This window comes from Pseudonaja textilis, chromosome 2 (genome assembly GCF_049901715.1).
Source record: "Pseudonaja textilis isolate UNSWEBS1 chromosome 2, rPseTex1.2, whole genome shotgun sequence".
Lineage (NCBI taxonomy): Eukaryota > Metazoa > Chordata > Lepidosauria > Squamata > Elapidae > Pseudonaja > Pseudonaja textilis.
This window is the reverse complement of record NC_141991.1, coordinates 112526309-112539176: the sequence shown is the minus strand read 5'-3', so window position 1 is coordinate 112539176 and position 12868 is coordinate 112526309. Positions and strand designations below refer to the sequence as shown.

Here is a 12868-nt window from a genome sequence, read left to right as displayed (position 1 = left end):
ACTCAAGACTGCATTGGCTCTTTTGGCTACTGTAGCAAATCCATTCATGCTGCTGGCTCATGCTTAATCGGTGGTTCGTTGGGACTCTAAGATAGTACTTCTCACAAGTATACTACTGAGTCAGAAACCTCCAGTCTTTAGATGGTGTGTCTGTTTTTTTCCTATCTAAGTCCAAAAAGAACCCATATTTCTCACCAATACACAGACTATTGCTGGACAGGGCTCAAGGTTCAAATCCACTGAGATCTTTTTGAAGACCTAGAAGATCTTTTTTAACCTATTCTTTGAGGTGCTAGCAATCCCTGAGGTTTTGTGTGACCTGCAAATCTGATGAGCATCCTTTCTATCCTCTTACATAAGCCATTTACAAAAATGCTGATGAGTACTGGGCTCACGATAGACTCACTGGATACCTCCTTTCCTACTGATACCTTTCCTAGCCAGTCACATCATAATAATCCATGCATTGATGCTGGGTAATGTATTTTGAGTGGAATAAATACTTGTGGAGTAAACTTCTAATGAAGATTAGGTTGGCCTTTAATATGCTTTTTTAAAAGATTAGAAACTGAAGCTTATTTCTTCTGATTTTATTTGTTGAACTAATTACTGTTTATTCATTATTTAAATGGTTAAGCATTTTTATTCTTCTAGTTTTTTCTTCTATATTTTATTGCATCCACTATAATTATAATTGTAACATCATTTTAGTATTTCTTAATAAACAGTAGTTTAAAAATGTGAACGAATAAATAAGCTGCAGCAATAAGGAGTGTGAAAAAGACCACAAATTGACTGCAGAGAGTTTATTGTATGCACAAAGATGGAAAGATTTGTCACAGTGGTTGATAGGAAGGATTGGGAGAGATGATGGAACTTGATGGGGATGTCTAAATTGACTTCTTTGATCAGAGGAAAGATGATAATTATATTTATTATTGATTGAAACCCTTTCTGGACTTTTTGTGTAAAACTGAAAAAAATAAACTCACGATTTATGGTTCTGATTATTGGACCTGATAGATTATAAAAAAGAGGATTTTATTTTAATCATAAAGAGGAAAATTTATAATGATATTTACAACTGTTTTAAAGAAAATTGGAAGCTACTTTTTTGTATTTGGCTTTCTCTTTTATTTCTTTCTTTTTTCCTAGTTTGTATTGGATTTTATCTTCCTATATGTACAGTATATGTACAATATGTACAATGTATACTGACACTCCACGTTTGAACAGAGCAGCAATTCTATTGCATTTTGTTATTGTAGCATGCCTTTGCTCTAAGGCAGGGGTGTCAAACTCAAGGCCCAGGGCTGGATCTGGCCCATGGGGTGTTTACACCTGGCTCATGGAGCCACCCTGGAAACAGCAAAAGATTGGCCCATGGTACCTCTGCCAGCAAAAAACAGGGCTCAGAGAGGCCGTGCAAGGCCCACCTAGACTCCATTTTTGGTTGCAACGGCCTCCCGCAGCCCTCTTCCAGTGAAAATGCTCCATTTTTGCTGGCAGAGGACTGCAGGAGGCCATCACAGTCAAAAACAGAACCTCGATGAGTGACGTTGAGTTGGCCATGCCCACCCTGGCCACCCCCACCCCACCCCCGAGATCAAACACAACCCTGATGTGACCCTCAATGAAATTGAGTTTGACACGCCTGCTCTAAGGCTATTCACATTGTGCATAGCAACTAGCCATTGTATAGATCTCCATTGTACCTCATAGTGCCTTGATTCTTGGCTCAATTACCAATAAACACATTTTCTGTCAAGGAGCAAGCTTTTACAAAATTGAATGATGAAATTCTAATTTCAGGATTTTTTAATTGTTTTAGCACATATTCAGAATGCAAGACAAAATAATTTTAGCAAGTTTCAAAATTAGAATAAAGAAAGTTATAAACAGAATTCCTGGAACACATGAAAATCAGATTCCAAACATGGCCACAATTACTATACAACTTCAAAACACTGCTTTGTTGCAGAAATACAGATATCTTGATGCACAAAGGATGAAACTAGGTTTATTTGGCTTACATTCCTGTTTTTTTATTAGAAAGTATCTAGAATTAAGGCTATCCCTTGAGGCCATGAACATCTTTCAACCTTGTAATCACAATGAGCCTTAGAGATAAATGCATGTACTAATATCTAAAGAGAAGAACTTCCTAGATGTGATGAAATTTATTTGATTCAGATTTAAATCTAACAAAAAGAATGTTAAATAAGAATAGTTTTCAAGACTTAAAATAATAATGCTTACTTTTCTATTAAATCCAGCGTTACTCCTGGTACCAATCTTACACTCTTCTGCATGCAAAACCTGTAGAGAAAAGAAGAGATCAGAAGTAAATCACACTAATTAAATACCTAAGGATATGGGTAATCCAAATGGTGTATGGCAGGAACATGTCTCTCATTATAAATGTTATATATATATATGCATGGCCTCCCTTGTTGCAGTGTCCAGTCTATCTATTTTAAGAGCAACAGACATACATTTCCAACAGAATGAGCAGGAGGAGAAACATGTAATTATTCATTACAATATTAGGGAGCAACACTAAATAAAGCTGATCAGAGTTGCCCCTACACAAGTGGGAGTTTCCACAGCTTCAACAGATGTTGAAGGTAGAAGCAACAGTAGGCAAGTCAACAAAAGAAATCCAAATAACTTTCCGTTTCAGTCTTAACAATTTAACCTACAGGTAGTCCTTGACTTTTAAACCATTTGTTTAGTGACTATTCAAAGTTACAATGGTACTGAAAAAAGTGATCTATGACCAGGATGACCACTGCAGCATCCCGTCATGTGATCAAAATGCAGGTGCTTTTAACTTGAATTATATATTTTCATTGTATCCATCTGCCTTATTTACAATTTCATTATTTAATTTTCAAAGACCAACAAAACATAAAACATAGAAACATAGAAACATAAAACCTCCTTTCTGAAAGCTACATATAAGTTTTGAGAAAACAAATAAACATTGTTTTATACAACATAGTTCCCAATTATCATTTAAGCACATACATATCTTTTCCAAATTTCTCGTTGTTTCTCCCTTTAGTGATATTCCTCCTAGGCTTTATTAATTAATTCTCAGTCAAGCATAAATGCCCAAAACACAAAACATAAAACATGCTTTGGGAAAGTGGCCTATCCCCGGATTACATCTTTTTTTAACAGACCTAAATCAAATTCATGCTCACCTTATATACCATTACTTATTTTATTTACCATTCTATATTTTCTATATAAACTTCTCCCCTCTTTTCATTCTCTTAATTACATTTTGTTTATTTAATCTTAATTTAGATCATTATACTTGTATCTTTTGTCCGTTCTTTTTCAATTATCTATTTATCTCTTCTCTTTAACAAAAAATTTCCCCTGTAATCACTAATTGAAGTATGACGCCTTTCTATCTTTCCCCTAAATTTGACAATTTAAATAATGCATAATTTCCATTCTGATTCTGCATAGTACATTCTACATTCTACTATTTCAAATACAAATACTACAGTACTATATTGTGTACTTTTGCAGAATCTTTTTTTTTTATATAATTATACTTTACCCTTTATCTCTGAAAAAAATCTGCTTTTTTGCATCTCGTTTCAAGCCTTTGTGGCTTTTTCCCCCCTTTTCCCTTCCTTTCTTCTCCGATCTAGCCGTTTTACACCCCCATCTCTTAACCTTCGCCTTTTTAACTTTCCCTCTCTGTTGTATTCCTCTTTTCTATTGCTTTCTGACATTATATCAATTTTTCACCTTATTTTTCTCTTCCTTGGTTGTTTTCTTAAGTTTTAAATTCTCCATTTTCCTTCCCCTCTTATTTTCTTTCATAATTAAAACTTTTTGTCCATAAAAGATGGCTTCTTCTTCCTCTTCTTCTTCCTCCCAAACATCTTGTTGTATTTGCTGGTAGGTAGAAATCGCCATTTCTAAAAAGTGGAGGGTAGCTTCCAGAGAGCCCTTGCCTTCTTGTCCTTCTTCCTTTAATTTTTCAAATTCCATTTTTAATTCATCCATGGATAATGCCATTTTTCTTTCTTTTTTAAAACAACCCAAATGTTTTTAATCTTAGAATAATTTCCAAACGTCCAATTCAAGTTAAAAGAAATATAATTGAATAGAAGGAAAGGGAGGAATAAAGAGAAGTTGGGAAAAGATATGAAGTTGAACAGATAAGATAAATATATATATTAAATTGTGCTTGTATGGAAATATGATAATTTGGAATTATTTGGTTTTTAAATAAGATGCCTTATTTGTTTTTTCTAGAAAAGATCTTTTTCTATGTTTTGTTTGTTTGTGTATTGGTTTCAAAAATTAATAAAACTTGTTCTTTAAAAAATGCGGGTGCTTGATAACTGGCATGTGTTTATGAGAGTTGCACTGTCCTTGGGGTCATGTGATCACCATTTGTAACCTTCTCAGCAGAGTTTCGACAAGCAAAGTCAATGGAGGGACTCAGATTTGCTTCATGACCGCATAATTCGCTTAACAACTGTGGTGGTTTGCTTAACAACTGTGGCAAGAAAGGTCATAAAATGGAGCAAAACTCACTTAACAACTGCCTTGCTTAGCCATGGAAATGTTGGGCTCAATTATGGTCGTAAATCTAAAACTACCTGTATTCTGCTTAAGCAAACAGCTTACGAAAGTACTAGACATTGGCCTGTAGCTGTGAATTACAGCAACCCTTCTTCCTTCTCCAGTCTGTTTCCATATGTGCTTTATCATTCTTCCACCCATTTTTCTTCCTTTGCTTTTTCTTTGATGTTCCTCCTCTCTGACCTTTTCTTCACTGTTCAGGAGCACTTCCTCTAGGTAGTGCTTTAATTTTTCAGAAAAAGCAGCCTTACAATTTATGTATATACATGTGCAAACTAAAGGCTGAATTCAAGAGAATGCATGCTGTACACGATCACACATAGAGCAAACCTGGTCTTCTAACTCCCTAGCTTTCTGTTTTGAAACTCTAGAGACTTGTTTGGTTGCTGTGTCCTTATTCACAAATCAAAACAGTTCTGCTGCCACTGGGAATGGGAAGTCTTTCTGTGAACCTAGAATTTTTAAGTAGTTCTGCCACTTAATGTCTGTTTTACAACATTTCTGCATTCTTTGATAATCATAAAATATGATGTCCTTGATTAAGGAACACAGAAATCAGCCTGTTACTTTCTTCAGAGGATCATGTTCCTATAAAATTTGGAAGCGTGCTTTTATTTTATAGTTATGCTAATTGTCCCCTTTCTTTATTTAATTATCCAATTCAGCAATTTATAATATCACTTTCAACTTTTTTTGTCTTGCTTAACCAAACTTCAAGGAGGATCTAACAACAGTGCTCCAGGTTGGCATGGCTGGAATGCAGATTGTGGAAAGTTCTGCACAAAAATAAGGTCCCTTTTTCGTTCTTTTTTACCACCTTTGCATTCTAGGGCAGTAACTTGGCAAAGAAACTGAATCCTGCCACAACAAATGGTATGTTGTCCATGGATGCCTACTACAATATATTTGCAAGAGGAATTAAAAAAAAACTTTTCTCACCTGCATTCCACAATGAGGCCAATCCAAATGAGATACTTAATGTCCTATCAGAACCAGTTTCCCTTCTGGAGACATGAGGAGGGCACTTGGCATTTGACTAGCTTTTTTTTTTTTTTACCATGGCCATTCATGGCTAATTTGATCAAGCTGAAAGAGACTGACTGGACAGATCTGGTGTATGGTAAATGAATTTTTGTAGTAAGGATCACAATGCTATATATACCGAAAGAGATAAGAAATCCACTCTGAACTTATTAACTCCCTGATAGTCACTGTATCCTTTCTTAAGTAAAGCACTCAACTTGATAGTGCTGAAAATCTCCAGGTGCTTTTGGAAGAAGGCAATCCAATGTGACCAATAGCTTCTACAAGAGCCAGGGTGAGTGGTGGTGATTGTATTACTTCATCTTATTCTTCCAGCAGCTTTTGGGATTGTCAATTATTATATTATTTTGGGTTGATTGGGAGTTACTGAACTCCTAGCTACTCTGCTATAGCCAAAGAAAAGCAATGGAGAACAATAATGTGGAAATTAAGCTAAACAAATTAACAGCTCCACATAAAGAAAACAGGTATAAGAATAATCCAGAGAACACTTTGCCAAAAGAATATCTGCAAAGTATCTTTTACAGATGTTTGATGGTAGAAGTCAGTATCAATGGCCAGTTTGCACTGCAAATTCTGAAAATTATGCAGATTTCAGGTTGGAGTGAAAGAGGAAAGTATAATCATAAACAATCCCAGTTATGTTATGTGCTGGATGATGATAATCCAGCCTTCTAAAAATCAAATGGATTCTGTCGTAAACTGTAGCGGGTTGGCTATAACAACGAAGGACAAGGAGAACCATTTGTTTATTTGTTTGTTTAATAAATGTTTATGGAAATTCATCCAATAAAAGGAATTTGGGCAGTGAATCAAAGTAAAAATACAATGTAATTACTGAAAAACATTAAAACAAGTAAGACAATGTTGAGACCCCAATAAAGTCCACATTTATGGGCCAAACACACGATGCCAGCTCCATTAGCATTCTGGCCCAAGTGATTGTGGGAAAAGCCAGATCTTCACTGCTTCCCTGAAGGTCAATGGGATCAGGCAATCCAGGGAGAAGCTATTTCATTAAGGCAGGTGCCATGACAAAGAAGGCAAACTCCCAAAGTCTTGGCAACTGACAACTGTTTTACTGAGGGGAGCCAAAAAAATCTAGTGGGAATTGGCAGAGACCATTAGGGGTAGGCTTATTGCCATGTAGAACTTTAATGATAAAAAACAGCACTTTGAGTTGGCACTCAGAAGCTTACTGGGAGCTGGTACAGTTCATGTAGCAGTAATGTTATATGTGAGCAACTGCAGTGTGTGCACTACCGGTAGTCTTTGGCTTAACCATTAATTATCATTTACCACACCACTGGAAAAAAAGCTATTAATGACCAGTCCTCACACTTACAACCATCATAGAATCCCACAGTCACATGATCAAAATTTGGTTGTTTGGCAACCAGCATGTTGTATTTACAATGGTTACAGGTCATCTAAGTCATGTGATTGCCATTTACAACCTTCCCGGCTGGCTTCCATCAAGCAGAGTCAATGGGGAAACCTGGATTTGGTTAATGACTGCAGTGATGCATTTAACAACCATGGCAAAAAAAAAAAGATTGTAAAATTGGGCATGACTCACTTTAACAAGCGCTTTGCATAGCAATTGTCTACCTGTATGACTGATGCCTCTGCATTCTAATCAGACTAAAACTTTCAAACACTTTTCAAGGGCAACTCCATGTAGAGCAGGGCTGTCAAGCTCGCGCCCCGCGGGCCAGATGCATCACACGCTGGCCACATTCACACCTGGTTTAGCAAAGGGGAAAAAAGACACGATACATCACGAGATCACGATACACCATTATGCCGTGAATTTGACACCCGGATGTAGAGCATGTTGCCATATTATGCCATAATCCAGTTGGAAGGGGATTAAGGCATGGGTGACTATGAGCGGTGCCTTCCGATCTAGAAAGGGGAAAAACTAGCACAACGGATGTATTTTTGTCCTTCAAGCAGGAGCTAGGAGTCTAAGATGACCCCCAGATTGCATACTAACTTCGACTGGGGAAATGTAACCCTAGTTAGTTAAAGATTAGCAAATCATTTTAGGGGCCCTAAAAGATATTCGCTTCGTCTAATCAGGATTGAGTTAAGTTTTCTTCATCAAGATCCATCCGGGCTCTATATAGGCACTAAGAAAGCACCTCAGCAGCATCACTTCGACAGTTCAAACAGAAATGCACAATTGAATGTTATCAGCACATGATGACACTTGACCCTAACTCACCTAGTGGTTTCAGGTAAAAGCTATACCACAATAGGAAGAGAGTCGAGCCCTATACCCTCCCTGCAGTACCAACTGGAACCAGACTTGAAGGAAGGAGGAAAACCATGCCTCCTACTACCAACTCCAGAATGAACAATAGTATCTGATCAATGAGAACTGCTGAGAGAACAAGTAGAAGCAAGGTAGGTACACTCCTTCCATCTCAAGCCAACCAGAGGTCATTTACAAGCACAATCCTTTGAGTAAGGATTGCTGCCTAGCTGGGACAAGCCCCTCACATTCTTAATGGAGAATGGCCCTATGTCAAGTGCTTTCCTTGGGAGAGGAAAATATCTTGCACATCTAGGGTCAGGTATAATAAAGTATTCCCATCCATTACAAAGCTGTGATTTTGTTCCCCCCTCAGGGCCTGGCACAAAAACATAGGATCAGGGGGAAATAAAGCTGAGGCTTTAGAAAGTTCAAGGTGATATCAATTGTACAAAGGAAACAGAATAATGAATTATATCAGGCTGCTTTTGATGAATAAGGAAAACATCCTTTCTCAGGCAAAGCCAGTTCATTGTGGCTCAACTGCTCTGGATTCAGACTAATGGCATACTTTGATGGCACAATTCATAATTTTCATTAAAATCTATCTTTTTTTAACATGTACTCCAATATCCCAGATGTCCAATCATAATTCTGAACAGATTAGTAAAGGAATGATTCAAGTCCTCTTCTTTAAATTACTGTTTCTGTCTCCAGACTAATTTCATATTTGACAAACTATTTTATTCTATGTAAGTTCTCTTATGAATAGAAAGATAAAATAAATTAGTTTGCTTAAGCTGTGTTCCTTCTACATCCATAATTTTTAAAAACAAATACATAAATGGACACATATTTTGCCTTTTGGTATTCTGATAGGAGGAAATATCATGAGCCAAAGCATTGTACCAATACTGTAGAAAGCATCAATAATTTGAAACATGGTCATTGAGGGCACTGTAAAAATCTATACTGGCAATTTGTTATTAAATAGTACAAAAATGAAATTATTTAGTGAAGTAAAATATGGCACACTCAGCAAATACATTTCAAAAATTTTTATAATACCTAACAGCAAATGTTTATGACAGTAATCCTAACAGTATCAACTTCATACAAGCTATAACTCTGTGATTACGCAGGGAAAATAATTTAAAAATAGTGCAGAAAGTAAACATTATCTTTATACAGTATATTAAGTTGGAACCTCTAGATCAGGTATGTCCAACCTGCAGCCTCTGGGATGCATACAGAGCTGTACAGCTAATAATGCAGCCCCACAAGATTGTAAAGTTATGTGATTTATTTACTGCATATTAACTATATGTTTTATATGTGGCCCAAGACCATTCTTCTTCACTCAATGTGGCCAAGGCAAGCCAAAGAGATGGATATCTATATTCTAAATCAGGGTGTCAAACTCGCAGCCCGTGGGCTAGATGCGTCACGTGCTGGCCTCACCCCCACCCAGTTTAGCAAAGGGGGGAAAAGTCCCAATATGTCATGTGATGGCACCGTGATGATGCAAGTTTGACATCCCTGCTCTAAATTATACCTGTTGTCTACTTTGAAGTACTATTTGACCATAAGCAAAATGCTAGTGCCATGCGTACACACACACACACACACACACGTATATAACCTATCTATAATTTTTGCATTTATACAATCTTTTTACCCTGATGATTATAGCTGTTATAAAAAAAGTACTGACTTACTTGGCAATGGTTTTGAAGTCTAATGTACCTTGTAGGACTAATGTATACATTATATGTGGATTTATGTTTTTTCATTTTAAATCTTATGCTGAAATTGATATTGATGAAATTGAAATTGATTTAATATTATAATATATAACTCTGTAATGTTATAGGTATATCCAGTTCAATAGATCTCTAATAATTTGAAAAGGTCCCAAGCTGGTACCTATTATATCTGAAAAGAAAGGAGTCTACAGGCTATTAGACTAGACAGACTTTGAGCACGATTTTGTATAGCTGTCATAATTCATTCTTGATTACAAAATTATTATTTAATATCCTCACCATAGGGCATAAATCTCAGAATGCCATATATTATTAGTTTAGATGGCTATCTTATTTATTTACAGTTATATGCAAACGTTTAGGAATCTCTGGTCACTGCATGTTTCAATAAATCCCTAAATCAGGGGTGTCAAACTGGCGGCACACAGGCCGGATGCTTCACATGCAAGCCACGCCCACCCCAGCTCCATGAAGGAAAAAAAAATCACAAAACATCAAGTGACAGCAACATGAGTTTGACACCCGTGCCCTACATGAACAGAAGCTAAGTAGTTAAATATCCCAAAGAATTATAAGCAAATGAAATCACAAACAGCGCTTTAATCTTCCATTAAAAATTAGACTACGGTAGGTACAGATTCATAGGGTTATCTATGGCTTAAAAAAACTAAAATAGAATAAAATTACAAGAACTCAGACTTTATCAAATTCAACAAATTAAAAAGTTAATGCAGATAATTATTAGAAATAATCAAAAGAAACAGTCCTCAGGGGAAAAAAAGTGGAATCCTAATGGATCAATCCTGGTCAAAATAATAGTTATTATTATTAACCTTGCTTTCTGTAAATTTCTAACTTTTAATTATGTCTTAGAAATAATTCAGCCATAATTCTTTATTTTCCTGGAGGCTTCTAGGTCTTGGTTAAGAGAACCCTCCTTCACCCTCTATTCTCCAGAGATAGTAGCTTAGCTCTATTTACCATGGATCCAGACAGATTTATTTCTCCATAAATCTGGAGAATCCTCTTCTTTAGGAAATTGATCTTTTCCCGCTGATTTCCTAGTGACTTCTGGGGGCTGGATCCCTCACCGTGTTTCTTTTCTAGCATTTTCTCCTTTACCTTCCTCAAACTCTTGCTTTATCACCTATCATGATAACAGTTTTTAAACAGAAAGTGTGGTGCTGGGGGAAAATATTTTTGTTTTGCTTGGGCCAAACTATCTTCCTCTTGCTGTCCTTCTTGAGGCTAGGATTTCAAAATGATCTTTTACAGGTACTCCTTGACTTATAAGTACAATTGATCCCAGAATTTTGGTTGTAAATCATTGCAGTCATAAATTGAGTCATCATGTGACTGGACTCAAGTTTCTTGCATTTTTATGATAGACATTAAGTCATCATGGTCATTAAGTGAATCATGTGGTCGTAAATCCAATCTAGCTTATCTGATAGGCATTTTTGTTGTTAAAACAGCAAAAAAAATATGGCATAATGTGACTGCCAGATGCTGCAACTGGTCATAAATGTGAGCCAGTTGCCAAGTGCTCAAAATGTTATCATGTGTCCACAAGGATGGTGTGGCACTTGCAACTTCAAGGATGGACTATAAGTAACTTTTTTTAACTCTATGGTGACTTCAAATATTAATGCAATATCAGGGGTTTTCAATTCAATGTATAGAATGTGAAGGATGCATGTTTGTGTTTATTTTCATAGTCATAATGTACCCTGAAGTTGGTATTTACTTTTTGTTGTATAAGGTGCAATGACAATAAAGTAAACTAAACTAAATGGTTGTTAAGCCGCAGGTCCTGAGTCAAAAGATACCCGCTTTCTCTGTAGCCCAAAAGTCTTTGGGTCATCCTGTATTTCAGTCTACATATTATCAAGAATGTTCTACTTGGAAAGTAAAGGTATTGATTCCCTGTCTGATAGATATTGTACAGGCGACCTGGGGTGAGATAGCAGGTTTTTGGGGTTAGTCTTCTTGGAATGCATGCAGGGAACTCTTGGGTGAATGATGATTTGTTCATTCACTATCCCTATTTTGGTCTCTCCTTTTCCCAGTTTTCAGAATAGTTATAGTCTTTATTGAGTTTCAATTTGTTAAAAAATGTATCTTATTATTTTTCTAAAATATTTATTAGTTAATTTCCACGATTGCTTAATATGTAGCAATAAAGACATATTTTTTCTCGACATCTACAAGATATTGTATGAAATAAATCCAAACCTGTTTGTATGGTGGCAACTTAAACCCATTTTTTCCCACTGTTAAAAAATGTTATACTGTATGTCATCCAGGGCAGCTTTGTAAATCCAATCAATCAGCAATATTTTGCACTCTTCTTTGTCACCCCATCCCAAGCCACCACTGGGAAAAAACAGACTATGGTATTATTCCCTTACATCATACTCCCCCCTCTGCCCCCAAACAAAACAATCTAGTCTTCTTTACATCCCCAAATTAGGAAATATAACATCTCATGTTGGCATAACTTTTTCTCCTGTTTATCAAAACTGATTCCTTTCAGAATCAATCCTTAAAAAATACAGGGGCAGAAAGCCATATTTTAAAAAAACCCTTCTCAAGCTTGTTTTATACTGCTACGCCATGCGAAAATGTCCTTAGAAGTTTTATTTCCAGAGCCAGTCATTGAAAGGAACTGCAACTGATGTTGACTGCAAAACTCTGAATCTCAACTTGTCTGGAGGCAGGGAGCCAAATCTCAATTCCCTTTTTATAAAGCTACTGAGAGGAAGGCAGCAAATCAGTTTCCTATAGAACTGTAATGGATTTTAAACAAGGCTGAAGTGGAAAATACAGTATGAAATGCTGTTTATAGCTAAATAGGTCCATATTTGGCCATTTGTTTTACTTCCCTGTACCTTTTCCATACAGAAAAGCTCTACAATATCCACTTAGATATGGCATGACTAGGAACCATAGTTTGTGTAAAGAGGTTACAGGTACTCTTTGACTTACAACAGTTCATTCAGTGACCCTTTGAAGTTACAATGTCACTGAAAAAAGCGGCTTATGACCATTTTTCACACTAATGACCGTTGCAGCATCCTCATGGTCAACATGACAAAGATGTGGATTGGTTGACAATTGGTTTATATTTATGATGGTTTCAGTGTCCCAAGATCATGTAATCAACTTTTGTGACCTTCTG

General features: G+C 36.3%; 1 protein-coding gene across 3 annotated transcripts in view; it reads right to left on the bottom strand.

Moving 5' to 3' along the window:
* RPTOR (regulatory associated protein of MTOR complex 1) overlaps positions 1 to 12868 on the bottom strand; it is a 376730-nt gene that overhangs the window by 198409 nt on the left and 165453 nt on the right. For all 3 annotated transcript variants that reach the window (XM_026701786.2, XM_026701785.2, XM_087924955.1), the window contains one exon: positions 2260 to 2319. In XM_026701786.2, coding sequence (XP_026557571.1) covers positions 2260 to 2319 — 60 coding nt within the window. The remainder of the gene's footprint in view (positions 1 to 2259; positions 2320 to 12868) is intronic.